This window comes from Oncorhynchus gorbuscha, linkage group LG05, assembly GCF_021184085.1.
Source record: "Oncorhynchus gorbuscha isolate QuinsamMale2020 ecotype Even-year linkage group LG05, OgorEven_v1.0, whole genome shotgun sequence".
Taxonomy (NCBI): domain Eukaryota; kingdom Metazoa; phylum Chordata; class Actinopteri; order Salmoniformes; family Salmonidae; genus Oncorhynchus; species Oncorhynchus gorbuscha.
Genome location: NC_060177.1, coordinates 11,717,602 through 11,732,550, shown reverse-complemented (window position 1 = coordinate 11,732,550; position 14,949 = coordinate 11,717,602). Strand labels below are relative to the sequence as shown.

Here is a 14,949-nt window from a genome sequence, read left to right as displayed (position 1 = left end):
TACCCCACTCATACAATTGTCTGTAAGGTCCCTCAGTTGAGCATAACATTTCAGACAGATTCAACCACCAGGGTTGGTAAAAAAAAAAAGAGAGAAAAAAAGCAGACATTGAATATCCCTTTGAGCCTGGTGAAGTTATTAATTACACTTTGGATGGTGTATCAATACACCCAGTCACTACAAAGATATAGCTGTCCTTCCTAACTCAGTTTCCGGAGAGGAAGGAAACTGCTCAAGGATTTCACCATGGGGAGGCCAATGGTGACTTCTAAAACAGTTAGTTCCATGGCTGTGATAGAAAACTGAGGATGGATCAACAACATTGTAGCTACTCCACAATACTAACCTAAATGACAGAGTGAAAAAAAGGAAGCCTGTACAGAATTAAAATATTCCAAAACATGCATCCTGTTTGCAACAAGGTACTAAAGTAATACTGCTAAAAATATGGCAAAGCAATTCACTTTTTGTCCTGAATACAAAGTGATATGTTTGGGGCAAATCCAACATAACACATTACTGAGTACCACTCTATTTCAGTCATAGTGCTGGCTGTTATGGGTATGCTTCAGGACTGGGGAGTTTCAGGATAAAAAGTAAATGTAATGACGCTAAGCACAGGGAAAACCCTAGAGGAAAACCTGGTTCAGTCTGCTTTCCACCAGACACTGGGAGATGAATTCACCCTTTAGCAGGACAATGACCTAAAATACAAGGCCAAATCTACAGTAGAGTTGCTTACCAAGAAGACAGGTAATGTTCCTGAGTGGCTGAGTAACAGTTTTGACATAAATCTACGGCAAGACCTGAAAATGGTTGTCTAGCAATGATCAACAACCAATTTGACGGAGCTTGAAGAATTATGAAAATAATAATAGGCAAATGTTGCACAATCCAGGTGTGGAAAGCTCTTAGAGATTTACCCAGAAAGACTCACAGATGTAATAATATATGCCATTTAGCAGACGCTTTTATCCAAAGCGACTTACAGTCATGTGTGCATACATTCTACGTATGGGTGGTCCCGGGGATCGAACCCACTACCCTGGCGTTACAAGCGCCATGCTCTACCAACTGAGCTACAACGGTGCTTCTTCAAAGTATTGACTCAGGGGTGTGAGTACTTATGTAAAATGAGAGATGTCTGTATTTAATTTTCAAAAGTTTCAAAAAATATGTTTTCGCTTTGTCATTATGGAGTATTGTGTGTAGATGGGTGAGAAAACAAATGTATTTAATCCATTTTTATTTCTGGCTGTAACACAACAACATGTGGAATAATTTAAGGGATATGAATACTTTCTGAAGGCATGGTATATTTATATGTGCATACATGTATTTCTATTAGTCCTGAAAGTGCTTTACAGTGTAGGGACTCACCCCATCCATGTGTAGCGCCCCTCTGGGTGATGCACGGCAGCCATTTTGGCTCTTGAACGCTCACCACACAATGAAAGTGGTTGATTGTGCCATTGACATATGAAATGTCTCTCTCACCTTTCACAGAGGGGAACTGTTCAGCTCACCCTCACAGCAGAAAAGCTCCCAAAGACCCTCCATCCCCTCTCTCTCCTTGGAATGCATCAGCCTCCCCAACAGCCAATCCGAGCCCCTCTCCAGCCCCCGCCAGGAAGTGAAGCATACGTTGCCATTGGGGCTCAGAGAGAAAGAGCCTCCTGCTGAACCATCCACCCCAGGCCGTCCAGCAGTGAAAACACCACAAAAAGGCACCGCAGCTGGGGATAGAGAGCCGTGTGGGCCCCCGGAGCCATCCACCCCCACCAGAGCCGCTGCCATCAGACAGAGGGCCGTGTCCCAGCAGACAAGCTTTGACAACATCTCTCCCAGTTCACCCAGTAAGGTAAGAGCCACTGGGTTAGCTACAAGGATATGGTTGATCATATTGCAAGGGGATAGAAAGTGATGAGACTCCTGTCCATTATTCTTCTAGCCTAACCAACATTTCCCCCCCTTGTTCTCGCTTTCTTTTCATCAATCTTGCTTGTCTCATGTTCTCCTGTTTTGTTGTTTCTCTCTCACTCCCTTCATCCACCTTGCCTTTCTCATGTCCTGCTGTTTTGTCGCCCCCCCCTCCCTCTTTCTTACACTCTCTTCATCCAACCTTGCTTGTCTCATGTGTCCTTTTGCTTCCTCCTCTCTGACTCTAGCTTTGTCAGAGAGTGGCGTTTCAGCAGACCAGTTTTGAAGCGGCTGGCCCCAGGTCTCCAGCAGCCAGCGTAAGGGTCCTTAGTTACCTCACACCTCCTGTCCTTCTTACAATGTCAAAATGGAACAATAATAACATGTCCGAATAACAGAAACAACCATTGTCCCTTCTGCTAGCCCCTACTCCTTAACGGTTAGCAGATCAAGATTGGCATCCTGTTTGAAATTAAATTCCTAAATTGACAATTGCTTATTGTATTTTATGATTTTATCTCTGACAGAATATAAAACTGGAGTGACTTTGTAGCAGATCAAGGGCTGAATGTATCAAACGTCTCAGGGGTGCTGATCTAGGATCTGGTCCAACCTGCCCATGTAATCTTATTCATTATGATCTCTGAGGCACAACTGATCCTAGATCAGCACTTCTGCACTGAGATACTTGATACATACAGCCCCTGGTGAGTGTAAGCGAAGAACGCATTCTGAGGGTCAAGGGTTAACTCCACCGCCTTCTGTGTGACAGGACGAGCCAGAGACCCCACCCTCGAGGGCAGCTGCTGGTCCCGCCCATCGCAGACACGTGCGGACCATTCAGGAAGTGCGGACTACGGTCACACGCATCATCACAGACGTGTACTATGAGGACGGGAGAGAGGTGGACTGTAAGGTCACTGAGGTGGGGACCAAGCCATTTAGCTCATAGACCTTTCAACTCTTTCTTTTTGACATTGATTACGCGTGTGTGTGTGTGTGTTCTTTCTCTTCCTCAGGAGTCGGAGGAGCCGGTGGTGGACAGCCATGTGTTGGAAAGCGACATCTCTCCGTGTCGCACCGGCAGCTCCATGACCTCTGGTGACCTGGGTGATGTCAGCTCTCTGTCCTCCAAAGCTTCCAGCCTGCAGCACAGCTCCGGGGGCACCAGCATAGTCACGGGTCCTGCCCAGAGGGGCCCCGAGTTTATCATGCCGCCCAGCCGAGGGGCCAAGTCTGCCAGGTACTGTAATGGACATGGGTTTGAATTGGATTGTATTTTTTTTATTTTTATGATGCATGCAGTTAATTTCCTGATCTGAATTGACCTTTTCCGTCTAGTGACTGCCTTCTGCCTTCTTGTAATGAGTGGCCCTCAGTCTAGTCTTCTGTAACATGATCTATATACATGCTCTAACACTATTTATTGTGCTTATTTCTTAGTCTTAATCTCTGTTGTCTTTGCACGCACATTTTCACACCTGTCAACAACAAACATTAGAGAAACAAAATAATTCCTATACTAAACAAGGGTTCAGTATCTAAGTACCCTCTTAACCATAGAAATAGAATTACAAGAAGTGACATTCTATGTCTATGCTTTTAACCACTCTTACGTGTTGACAGGTATGCAGGCATATGTCAGTCTTTGACTTAGACAGTGGACAAACTACCCCTCCGCCACAACCCCCCCCAACCCAACACCCAGATGTTATTCTAAGGCCCTGTCCACAACTGCTCCCCTAGATGGACCAACCCATATGGTCACAATAGGGGTATCCATCAGCTGCCCCATTTCTGCTGTACTGACCGTCCTTCTCTTGGTAGAACTTGGCCTGGGCATAGATCTAGGATCAGCTAACCCTCCCCAACCCTAACCTCAACCATCATAAGGAAAAATATAAAACTGACCTTAGTTCAGCTTTTATGGGATGATTCATCCTTCCCTGTCCCTCTCTTCTCTGTCTGCAGCCCCAGGAGGGGGAGTGGGCCACAGCAGAGGGGCCACAGGGGTCAAACGGCAGGGTCAGAGTTCATCAGAGAGAGAGTTCAAGGACTCCATGGGTCATGGGCCTTCACCCCATTGACGCCCCGCGGAAGAGCCAGGAGGGGCAGACCTCCGTCCCGCTCACCCCTGTCCAGGTGAGCCCTGTCTAGGGACGCCACTGGAGCTGTAGTGGGTCAGAGTTTCAGAAACACCTAGTGACATCATCAAAAGCAGACATTAGGTGCATGAACAAACACAACTACATCCACGCCAGCACCTACGTAGCCAATTGTGCTTTCCCAAAATAGTAATGCAACGCGATTCAACCGGTGTGCAACGCATGGACGCATGGGAGTTGGTTGCTTCCCGACATCATTCAGCATTCTAAAACGTGTGGGTGCGTGTACATTTTTCCCAACCTTTCGGCTTCCATTTTGAAAACAAGTCAACCTGAGATGAGACACTGAGATAGTTTAATGAAACCTTAGAATTGAGTACAGAAATTTAACATTTTGGGTTCCTAGCTTTAGAACAAGGATCCTCCATCCTGCTGTTTCTAGAGAGCTGCAGTAGCCCAGGTATTTGTCTCGCCAATCCCACAGGGTCCCTGCTGACATTATCCTTTTCCTGTCTTCACTAATCATCTCAATGCAACTCAGCTGTCTCCTTTTCCTGTCTTCACTAATCATCTCAATGCAACACAGCTGTCTCCTTTTCCTGTCTTCACTAATCATCTCAATGCAACACAGCTGTCTCCTTTTCCTGTCTTCACTAATCATCTCAATGCAACACAGCTGTCTCCTTTTCCTGTCTTCACTAATCATCTCAATGCAACACAGCTGTCCCTGTCTAACATGTATGTTTCTTATTGACTAAAAGGAGCCCAAACTTTAAAGCACTACTTGAAGAAATGTGCAGTATATAGAACATGACTGGTCTGTTCCACTGGAGGAGTAACGCTGATCTATTCTTTACATAATGTTTCTAAACATATGTCTTTAATGTTCAAAATGTTGATGGTGCTCTTTGTCCTATTGACTCTCTCAGGGGTGCCGGGGTCCCTCGTGCCAATGCCCGCGGCCAACCACTGTCGTCCTCCGAGGATGAGCCCTACACCCGCCTGTGTCCCACCCCGCACATCCCAGACAGCCCAGTGGTCCCCAGCCACTCCTCCACGTCTCTCCTCACCACCATTTCCCAAGATGAAAGCAGCCCAGCTGGGAGCAGCTTCGTGGGGCTTCGCGTGGTGGCCAAGTGGTCCAGCAACGGCTACTTCTACTCAGGCCGCATCACCAAGGACCTTGGCGAGAGGCGTTACCGGCTGCTCTTCGATGACAGCTATGAGTGCGAGGTCACAGGCAAGGACATCCTGCTGTGCGACCCCATCCCCCTGGACACTGAGGTCACGGCACTGCTGGAGGACGAGTACTTCAGCACAGGTGATTCTGCGTTCAAAACAACTGGGAACTCTGGAAAAATATGAGGTCAAATCATGACGTCCGTGATCTTCAGGTCGGAAAGTTGGAGCTCTAGAAAGGGACCTGAGTTGGAATGACCGTTCAAATAGATTTTTCCCAGTCAAGCTCGTTTTCTTTCCTCGTTCCCAGTAGTTTTGAAAGCAATAATGTCGGAAGTCAGAGAGTTCCCAGTTCTTTTGAAAGCGGCATGAGAAGGGGAAAAGAGAGGACAGATTGTTTGCACTTGAACAATCCCTGACATGGATTTAAAAGAATATGATTGGTTTGGTGTAAGCATTAACTGGAGGAAGTTTCTCCCATGGTTAAACGCATGACGGGGAGTGTAAAAACGCGCGTGGAGAATCTGGACGCAGGACAGGAGAAGAGAGAATGGGGTTGGAGTGGAGGATAGAAAAATAAGACAATTAGAGTCTCAACACAGACCCATGGCTGAGAAGAGGTCAGGCTGTCACTGGAAACTCATTTCCCTTCATGTGGTTGGCCCTTTTGCCAATTCTGTCTTTAAATGGAAAAGAAGCTCCGGCACATTGGTGATCCTGACTCTCCACAAATGTAATGGATCTTCAGTGGAATGTTAATATCAGTGTACTGTAGTCTCTCTTCAATTGACTGTTGTTTTTCTCCATGTAGCTGATATGATGCAAATTTGACTGCTTATCAACCCTTCTCTGGTTTTGCCTTGTCTCCCCAGGTCGAGTGAAGGGCTACAAGAAGGAGGGCGAGGACTTGTTCTACAGTGTGGAGAAGCAGGGCCAGACTACAGCTGTAGAGAGGGAGGGCCAGACTACAGCTGTAGAGAGGGAGGGCCAGACTACAGCTGTAGAGAGGGAGGGCCAGACTACAGCTGTAGAGAGGGAGGGCCAGACTACAGCTGTAGAGAGGGAGGGCCAGACTACAGCTGTAGAGAGGGAGGGCCAGACTACAGCCACTGTAGAGAGGCAGTGGTACAGCCGCAGTTCTGTCATCCTGACCATGGAGCAAGGCAACAGGCTGAGAGAACAGTACGGCCTGGGACCCTACGAGCCCTCCACACCCCTGGCCAAGGCCTCTGATATCAGCCTGGGTAAGACAACCACAAAGCTTTGAGGATTGACTAAGTGAGAACCATATAGCCGTGCCCTGGCAAGAACCACAAGTACCCTTTCCACACTGAGCTGAGATGTACTGCACTGGCCTGGTTACGCCAACACAATAGTTGCTGGAACTCTTCTGGAAAGGACAGTGTGAAACTAAATGATTGGACCTAGCACAGTAGCATACCACCCAGCATCCCACTGCTGGCTTGCTTCTGAAGCTAAGCAGGGTTGGTCCTGGGTGGTCCCTGGATGGGAGACCAGATGCGACGAAGTGGTGTAAGAGGGCCAGTAGGAGGGACTCTTTTCTCTGGTCTAAAAAAAATCATTAAAAATATCCCAATGCCCCAGGGCAGTGATTGGGGACATTGCCCTGTGTAGGGTGCAGTCTTTCGGGTGGGACGTTAAACGGGTGTCCTGACTCTCTGTGGTCACTAAAAGATCCCATGGCACTTATTATAAGAGTAGGGGTGTTAACCCTGGTGTCCTGGCTAAATTCCCAATCTGACCCTCATACCATCATGACCACCTAAGTGTGATGACGTGTGACATTGCTGTGCCCGCCCCCACAGATTGAAGTAGAGATATAATGAGTACATTCTATGGCGCTGTTTTCCACAGATAACCTGGTGGAGGGGAAGAGGAGACGCAGGGGGATCACAGGGGGGGCCAGCCCCCCTCACCCCTGGCCCCTCTGGGAAGAGGAAGCTGATCAGCTCTGAGGACAGGGATAGGACTCCGGCTAAGCGAGGCCGCAGAGGGGGAGCCAGAGCCGGTACGGAGACCAAGTCACCCTAAACTTGACACCATACCTTAACCCTGACCCTACACCTAACCTCTGTGTCCAAGCCTAAACTCTCAACTGTAACCTCTAACATTTAGGTTCAATTTAAATGTCAACCCAAAACCTAAACTGCCCACCTCCAACCCCAGTCTATTTAACACTAAGCCACAGCCCTAACCTCAACCTCGGAGCATAGATCACTGAGCAAACCATACAGACCTGACCCCAGAACAGTGGACTGAGAGCTCTTGGTAATGGTTTGGATAGGTGGAGGCATTTTATACATTCTAGAAATGTATTTCTATATTTATTAACATAATTGGTTTCTGTGGGGTGCAGAATTTTTAGACTGCTGCAATGTACATTTTAACTATTTATTAATACAATTGGTTTTAGTCAGTATTGGTAGTTTTTATGAATGTAATTATGAACTATAAGAGCAGGGCACGCATTGAAAATGTAATGTTTTTTTTTTTTACACAATTTTAAAAAATAAAGATTTGGATATTTGAAATTATTTTCTGTAAAGAGTATTCTTAGTATTGCTAGCTCTCTATAGAGATTACAGTATATAACCAGTCATAAAGCCTTTGAGTTTGTATTCAGACCCACAGACATTTTTGACTACCACAGTGCACTGCAACCACCACCCTCTCCTTATAATAATATATGCCATTTAGTAGATGCTTTTATCCACAGCCACTTAGTCATGCGTGCATACTGCATACATTTTATGTACGAGGTGGCAGGTAGACTAGTGGTAGTGTTGGACTAGTAACCGAAAGGTTGCAAGATCGAATCCCTGAGCTGTCGTTCTGCCCAAGAACAAGGCAGTTAACCACTGTTCCTAGGCTGTCATTGAAATTAAGAATTTGTTCTTAACTGACTTTCCTAGTTAAAGGTCAAATAAAAATGTTTTTTTTTTTTTTTTAAATGAGTGGTCCTGGGAATTGAAACCACTATCCTGGCGTTGCAAGTGCCATGCTTTACCAACGGAGCGACAGAGGACCTTAGGCTGAGTTGGTATGTGAATAACTACTAATAGACTTGGTGTTGGTCCACATGTGTAAAGGAAACCGGTAAAGGTGTGTTTTTATATTATCCACTGAATATTTGCTTAGAGGGGTGTCTTTCCATAAACCTGTCACTCCTTTGAACCGCGCACGGATCCCAAAAACTTGTTTTGAGTGACGGCAGACAGTGTTTGATGACATTGAGAGAAGTGTCAAGTCAAACCTGTTTTCCTTTAGTTGTTTGAAGAGCTGAAGCTCATGTTTTACTGCACTGGTGGTGTTTGAAGAGCTGAAGCTCATGTTTTACTGCACTGGTGATGTTTGAAGAGCTGAAGCTCATGTTTTACTGCACTGGTGGTGTTTGAAGAGCTGAAGCTCATGTTTTACTGCACTGGTGGTGTTTGAAGAGCTGAAGCTCATGTTTTACTGCACTGGTGGTGTTTGAAGAGCTGAAGCTCATGTTTTACTGCACTGGTGGTGTTTGAAGAGCTGAAGCTCATGTTTTACTGCACTGGTGGTGTTTGAAGGGCTGAAGCTCATGTTTTACTGCACTGGTGGTGTTTGAAGGGCTGAAGCTCGTGTTTTACTGCACTGGTGGTGTTTGAAGAGCTGAAGCTCATGTTTTACTGCACTGGTGGTGTTTGAAGAGCTGAAGCTCATGTTTTACTGCACTGGTGGTGTTTGAAGAGCTGAAGCTCATGTTTTACTGCACTGGTGGTGTTTGAAGAGCTGAAGCTCATGTTTTACTGCACTGGTGGTGTTTGAAGAGCTGAAGCTCATGTTTTACTGCACTGGTGGTGTTTGAAGAGCTGAAGCTCATGTTTTACTGCACCGGTTGTGTTTGAAGGGCTGAAGCTCATGTTTTACTGCACTGGTGGTGTTTGAAGAGCTGAAGCTCATGTTTTACTGCACTGGTGGTGTTTGAAGGGCTGAAGCTCATGTTTTACTGCACTGGTGGTGTTTGAAGAGCTGAAGCTCATGTTTTACTGCACTGGTGGTGTTTGAAGGGCTGAAGCTCATGTTTTACTGCACTGGTGGTGTTTGAAGAGCTGAAGCTCATGTTTTACTGCACTGGTGGTGTTTGAAGGGCTGAAGCTCATGTTTTACTGCACTGGTGGTGTTTGAAGAGCTGAAGCTCATGTTTTACTGCACTGGTGGTGTTTGAAGAGCTGAAGCTCATGTTTTACTGCACTGGTGGTGTTTGAAGAGCTGAAGCTCATGTTTTACTGCACTGGTGGTGTTTGTGTTCTTCCTCAGTCTGTTATAAACCTCTTTTTCTTCATAGACCTTTTCTCTCTTGAAATACACAATTCCAGCTGTTTCATCGATGGTTTCTAATTTCTGTCGTCTCTCTATTTCTCTCTCTGTGTGTATGTGTCTCTGATTGGGCGTCTGTATGTGTCCATCCATTCATTTCTCTCCACAGGTCAGCGGGTTGGTGTGTGTAACACCTCAGGCAGTGGCACCGACCTGCCCTGGGACCATAGTGACCTGGCGGAGACTCACGGCCCGTTGCCCCAGAGTGCATCTCTCTTCCTGGGCTTTGCCTTCATGCTGACCGCATCATCAGAGAGCGACCGCCAGACCAACCAGACAATCAGCGATGGCGAGGAGGGTGAGAAGGCTATGGCCCAATCCCAAATCTACCCCTAAACCCTACCCCCTTGTGGAGATGGGAGAGGATTTGATTGGTATAAGCAATATGGTGAAACTCCATCTGGCCTATCAGAGGACAGGGTGGAGCTATAGTACTATAACATTGCAAACACCTCTCAAATCCAGTCAGATCTCCACATGCATAAAGCATAGGGTCCAGGGGTCGTTTCTGGATGGGAACCTTGTGTATTCCCAGACAGTGGAACACCCCTTAAAGGGATAGTTCATTCCAGTGTTCAAATTATACATTGTCTTTTGGGGGTGCACAACATTGACATCTTTGACCTTTTGGGGGTGCACAACATTGACATCTTTGACCTTTTGGGGGTGCACAACATTGACATCTTTGACCTTTTGGGGGTGCACAACATTGACATCTTTGACCTTTTGGGGTGCACAACATTGACATCTTTGACCTTTTGGGGGTGCACAACATTGACATCTTTGTCTTTTGGGGGTGCACAACATTGACATCTTTGACCTTTTGGGGGTGCACAACATTGACATCTTTGTCTTTTGGGGGTGCACAACATTGACATCTTTGACCTTTTGGGGGAGCCCCACATTTATATTTGAATTATTATGGGGTCTCTAATTTGATGTTCATTCCAATATTAAAGTTTGACAGATATTCATAAATCGGCGGAATCCTAACTTTGAGACTTTGGTGTTAATAATTGATGTCACTGGGAAACTTGCAAGAAAAAAATTACTGAGTGTGTGGATCAAGTAAAAATTCTGCCCAGGAATCTGGTTAGTTTTAGGCAAAGGTCTTCCACAGTGGTCTGTGCAGCTTCAATGAAATGTATTTAATTAATTTAAGACACAACGACATCCTTTTTTATCTAAATGACAGCTAAAGATCTCTCTGTGTATGTTAACATGTTTTATGTTGTCCTTTCCCTCCAATAGAGTATGTGCAGACGGCCCCCTATCACAAACGTTACACTGAGACCCAGCTGGAGGCCGGAGCAGGCTTCATCCTCAACGACTTCAATGAGGAACAGGTGACATGGAACACCCATAGAGAGAGAATTACTAGAAGGGACAAAGCCTCTCATTTCACTGCAATTCTATTTCTATGAGCACACTTCTACAGCAATGTCAGTTCTCATGGAATATGGAGAGGGAAGCGACAGTAGGGAGGCATTACTGTATGTAGGCACACTACATCCTCTGCACCTACAGTTGAAGTTGGAAGTTTATGATGAAGCCTACACTTAGGTTGGAGTCAAACTTGTTTTTCAACCACTCCACAAATTTCTTGTTAACAAACTATAGTTTTGGCAAGTCGGTTAGGACATCTACTTTGTGCATGACACAAGTAATTTTCCCAACAATTGTTAACAAATTATTTCACTTATAATTCACTGTATCACAATTTCAGTGGGTCAGAAGTTTACCAACACTAAGTTTACTGTGGATTTAAACAGCTTGGAAAATTCCAGAAAATGATGTCATGGCTTTAGAAGCTTCTGATAGGCTAATTGACATAATTTGAGTCAATTGGAGGTGTATCTGTGGATGTATTTCAAGGCCTACCTTTAAACTCAGTACCTCTTTGCTTGACATCATGGGAAAATCAAAAGAAATCAGAAGAAAAATTGTAGACCTCCACAAATCTGGTTCATCCTTGGGAGCAATTTCCAAACGCCTGAAGGTACCACTTTCATCTGAACAAACACCATGGGACAACACAGCAGTCATACTGCTCAAGAAGGAGACGTGTTCTGTCTTCTAGAGATGAAAAGTGCAAATCAATCCCAGAACAACAGCAAAGGACCTTGTGAAGATGCTGGAGGAAACGGGTACAAACGTATATCCACAATAAAACGAGTCCTATATCGACAGGACCTGAAAAGCCGCTCAGCAAGGAAGAAGCCACTGTTCCAAAACTGCCATAAAAAAGACAGACTACGGTTTGCAACTGCATATGGGGACAAAGATCATACTTTTTGAAGAAATGTCCTCTGGTCTGATAAAACAAAAATAGAACTGTTTGGCCATAATGACCATCATTATGTTCGGAGGAAAAAGGGGGAGACTTGCAAGCCAAAGAACACCATCCCAACCGTGAAGCACGAGGGTGGCAGCATCATGTTGGGTGCTTAAATAATATAATAATATATGCCATTTAGCAGACGCTTTTATCCAAAGCGACTTACAGTCATGTGTGCATACATTCTACGTATGGGTGGTCCCGGGGATCGAACCCACTACCCTGGCATTACAAGCGCCATGCTCTACCAACTGCTGCAGGAGGGACTGATGCACTTCACAAAATAGATGGCATCATGAGGAAGGAAAATTGTGGATATATTGAAGCAACATCTCAAGAAATCAGTCTGGAAGTTAAAGCTTGGTCTCAAATGGATCTTCCAAATGCTTGGGGTCATTGTCCATACTTCCAAAGTTGTGACAAAATGGCTTAAGGACAACAAAGTCAAGGTATTGGAGTGGCCATCACAAAGCCCTGACCTCAATCCCATAGAAAATTTGTGGGCAGAACTGAAAAAGCGTGTGCAAGCAAGGAGGCCTACAACCTGACTCAGTTACACCAGCTCTGTCAGGAGGAATGGGCCAAAATTCACCCAACTTATTGTGGGAAGCTTGAGGAGGGCTACCTGAAACGTTTGACCCAAGTTAAACAATTTAAAGGCAATGCTACCAAATACTAATTGAGTTTATGTAAACGTCTGACCTACTGGGAAAGTGATAAAATAAAAGCTGAAATAAATCACTCTACTATTATTCTGACATTTCACATTCTTAAAATTAAGTGGTGATCCTACCTGACCTAAGACAGGGAATTTTTACTAGGATTAAATGTCAGGAATTGTGAAAAACTGAGTTAAATGTATTTGGCTAAGGTGTATGTGAACTTCTGACTTCAACTGTATATGTCACAGGAGGTAGTGCACTTGCTCTGTAAACAAAGGGTCCCTGGTTCAAGTTCCATTTCAGCATTCTTCCCTCAATTGCTCCACTAAAATAATGCAATGTTTAGCTTTCCTTCTACATATTCAATTTCTAATATTGCCCATCGTGAAGTGTCCTCTCTTGTGATTCCCTCCTGCCGCAGTGCAAGGCGGCCTATCAGAGCCTGCTGATCACCGACCAGCATAGCCGAACCAGGAAGTACCTGCTGTGTGTGGCCAGTGGCGTGCCATGTGTGTCTCACATCTGGGTGAGGGACTGTTGCAAGGAGGGCAAGCTGCTCAACTACAGGAACTACCTGCTGCCCGCCGGAGTGGGCCCTGACGAGCGCATAGTGGAATGGTGGGGATTGTAGTTGTTTATGTCCAAAAATAGTCAGACTACACCTGTCCCTATCATATAGGAATAATGCAGGCACTTTAAGTCGGCCCTGTCAAGTGATACAAATGTAAACACTGGTAGTCTACTATTTTAATGGCATCCACAGTCTATCAATCAAACACATTTTATAAACCCCTTTTAACAATAGCAGTTGTCACAGTGCTTTACAGATACCCAGCCTAAATCCCCTTAGAGCAAGCAATGCATAAGCACAGTGGCTAGGAAAAACTCCCCTGGAAAGGCAGAAACAGGCTCTGAGGGGTGGCCAGTCCTCTGGATGTACCAGGTGGAGATTTTAAGAGTACTTGTGCCAGATGTGTTCAACTGTTCCTAGATGACCAGCAGGTCAAAACAAATAACCACGGTGGCTGTAGAGTCATGCTTTCAAACTGAACAAAACACTTGAAGAATGAATATGGTCCAGGTGCTGAGGGGAATGCATTGAGTGCTTTTGTTTATTTTGATCAGGCATCCGCGCTGCAGCCCGTTTAAGGCCCTGCGGGTCCTGTTGGTATTTGAGGAGCCGGCGGAGCTGTGGTCTGAGCTGCTGATGATGAGTGGAGCTTCCTCTGTGAGACAGCATCAAGCAGAAAAGGACAGCTCTGGTACATACAGTACAATACATGCTCTCCTGTCCCAGCACTGCTTGAAAATTAACTATCAAAACAAACATGTTGGTGTGTCTATATGGTAACACCCCTAACACTTATTAGCCCTGAAGGTCACGGGTTCAATCCACCTTTTCCACTTTGTTCTCCTGTGTTACATTATTGTCAAGCTAATGTTTCTAATCTTGATCCTTACGCAACAAGTAGTTCAAGATGATCACTAGGTAACATTCTAGAGTAAAAGCCAAAAAGATGACCATGAGCCTTGAGTAGAGACAAATGCATATTCTGGATGTCTGCTTTCATAACGCGTCTTATGTTTGCGTCAACAGACATTCCTGTGGGCAAGTTTGATGTGGTGGTCACAGACCGCACCTGTCCGCCATTGGTTCTGAAGAGTGTGACATCACAGGAAGTACCCATGGTGTCGCCCGAGTGGCTAATCCACAGTCTGATCTGTGGGGAGTGCCTGGGTTACCATAGCAACCCCAATATCATCATGACTACACATCCCCACCTTCATCCTAATCCAAGCCTCCTTCACACACAAAGGTTTATTGTAGGTAGAAGATGCTCTTATCCTCAGATCTGGGATCAGTTTCCCAACTCACAATCATAATGAGGGGTGATATCTGACCCTGTGTCAGTGTTTAGGAGCAACTTGTACCTACATACACACCGTCAACCACATTAAATGTATTGTCAGTTCTATTGCATGCTACTGTATATAGTTTTAACCTGTCTGTTTTTATGGAATAATAAACTGACTTTCATTTTAATGGTTTATTTGTCTGTTTCTTCATGAAAAGGCACACACATTAATGATACAGTATTTACAATTTATACAATAGGGTAAGTAACAGAGCTTGTATCTGATTGAAACAGCCTGTTCTCAAATCGGTTTGTGCTGTAAAGCCAACTCATACAGAGCAAACCGATCTGGGACCAGGCTAGAGGAACCATACAGAATAATCATTGAAAAGAAGAGGTTTCAGGACACAATGGGGTTATGCAACAACATACTGATTTTCATATCCTTCCATCCGACTTGAAGATAAATGGTCTGGAACGCTTGTTACTCAAGACCTCATCTGGAAATCATCCTCCACTTT

General features: G+C 45.2%; 1 protein-coding gene across 1 annotated transcript in view; it reads left to right on the top strand.

Annotated features, from left to right (window-relative positions):
• LOC124035413 (TP53-binding protein 1-like) overlaps positions 1-14,365 on the top strand; it is a 32,082-nt gene extending 17,717 nt beyond the window's left edge. The window contains 15 exon segments of the mRNA XM_046348863.1: positions 1,507-1,861; positions 2,169-2,237; positions 2,693-2,845; positions 2,940-3,163; positions 3,892-4,062; positions 4,955-5,346; positions 6,077-6,448; positions 7,080-7,128; positions 7,130-7,233; positions 9,682-9,870; positions 10,824-10,918; positions 12,994-13,190; positions 13,698-13,834; positions 14,170-14,325; positions 14,328-14,365. Coding sequence (XP_046204819.1) covers positions 1,507-1,861; positions 2,169-2,237; positions 2,693-2,845; positions 2,940-3,163; positions 3,892-4,062; positions 4,955-5,346; positions 6,077-6,448; positions 7,080-7,128; positions 7,130-7,233; positions 9,682-9,870; positions 10,824-10,918; positions 12,994-13,190; positions 13,698-13,834; positions 14,170-14,325; positions 14,328-14,365 — 2,701 coding nt within the window.
• Positions 14,366-14,949: the final 584 nt, after the last annotated feature.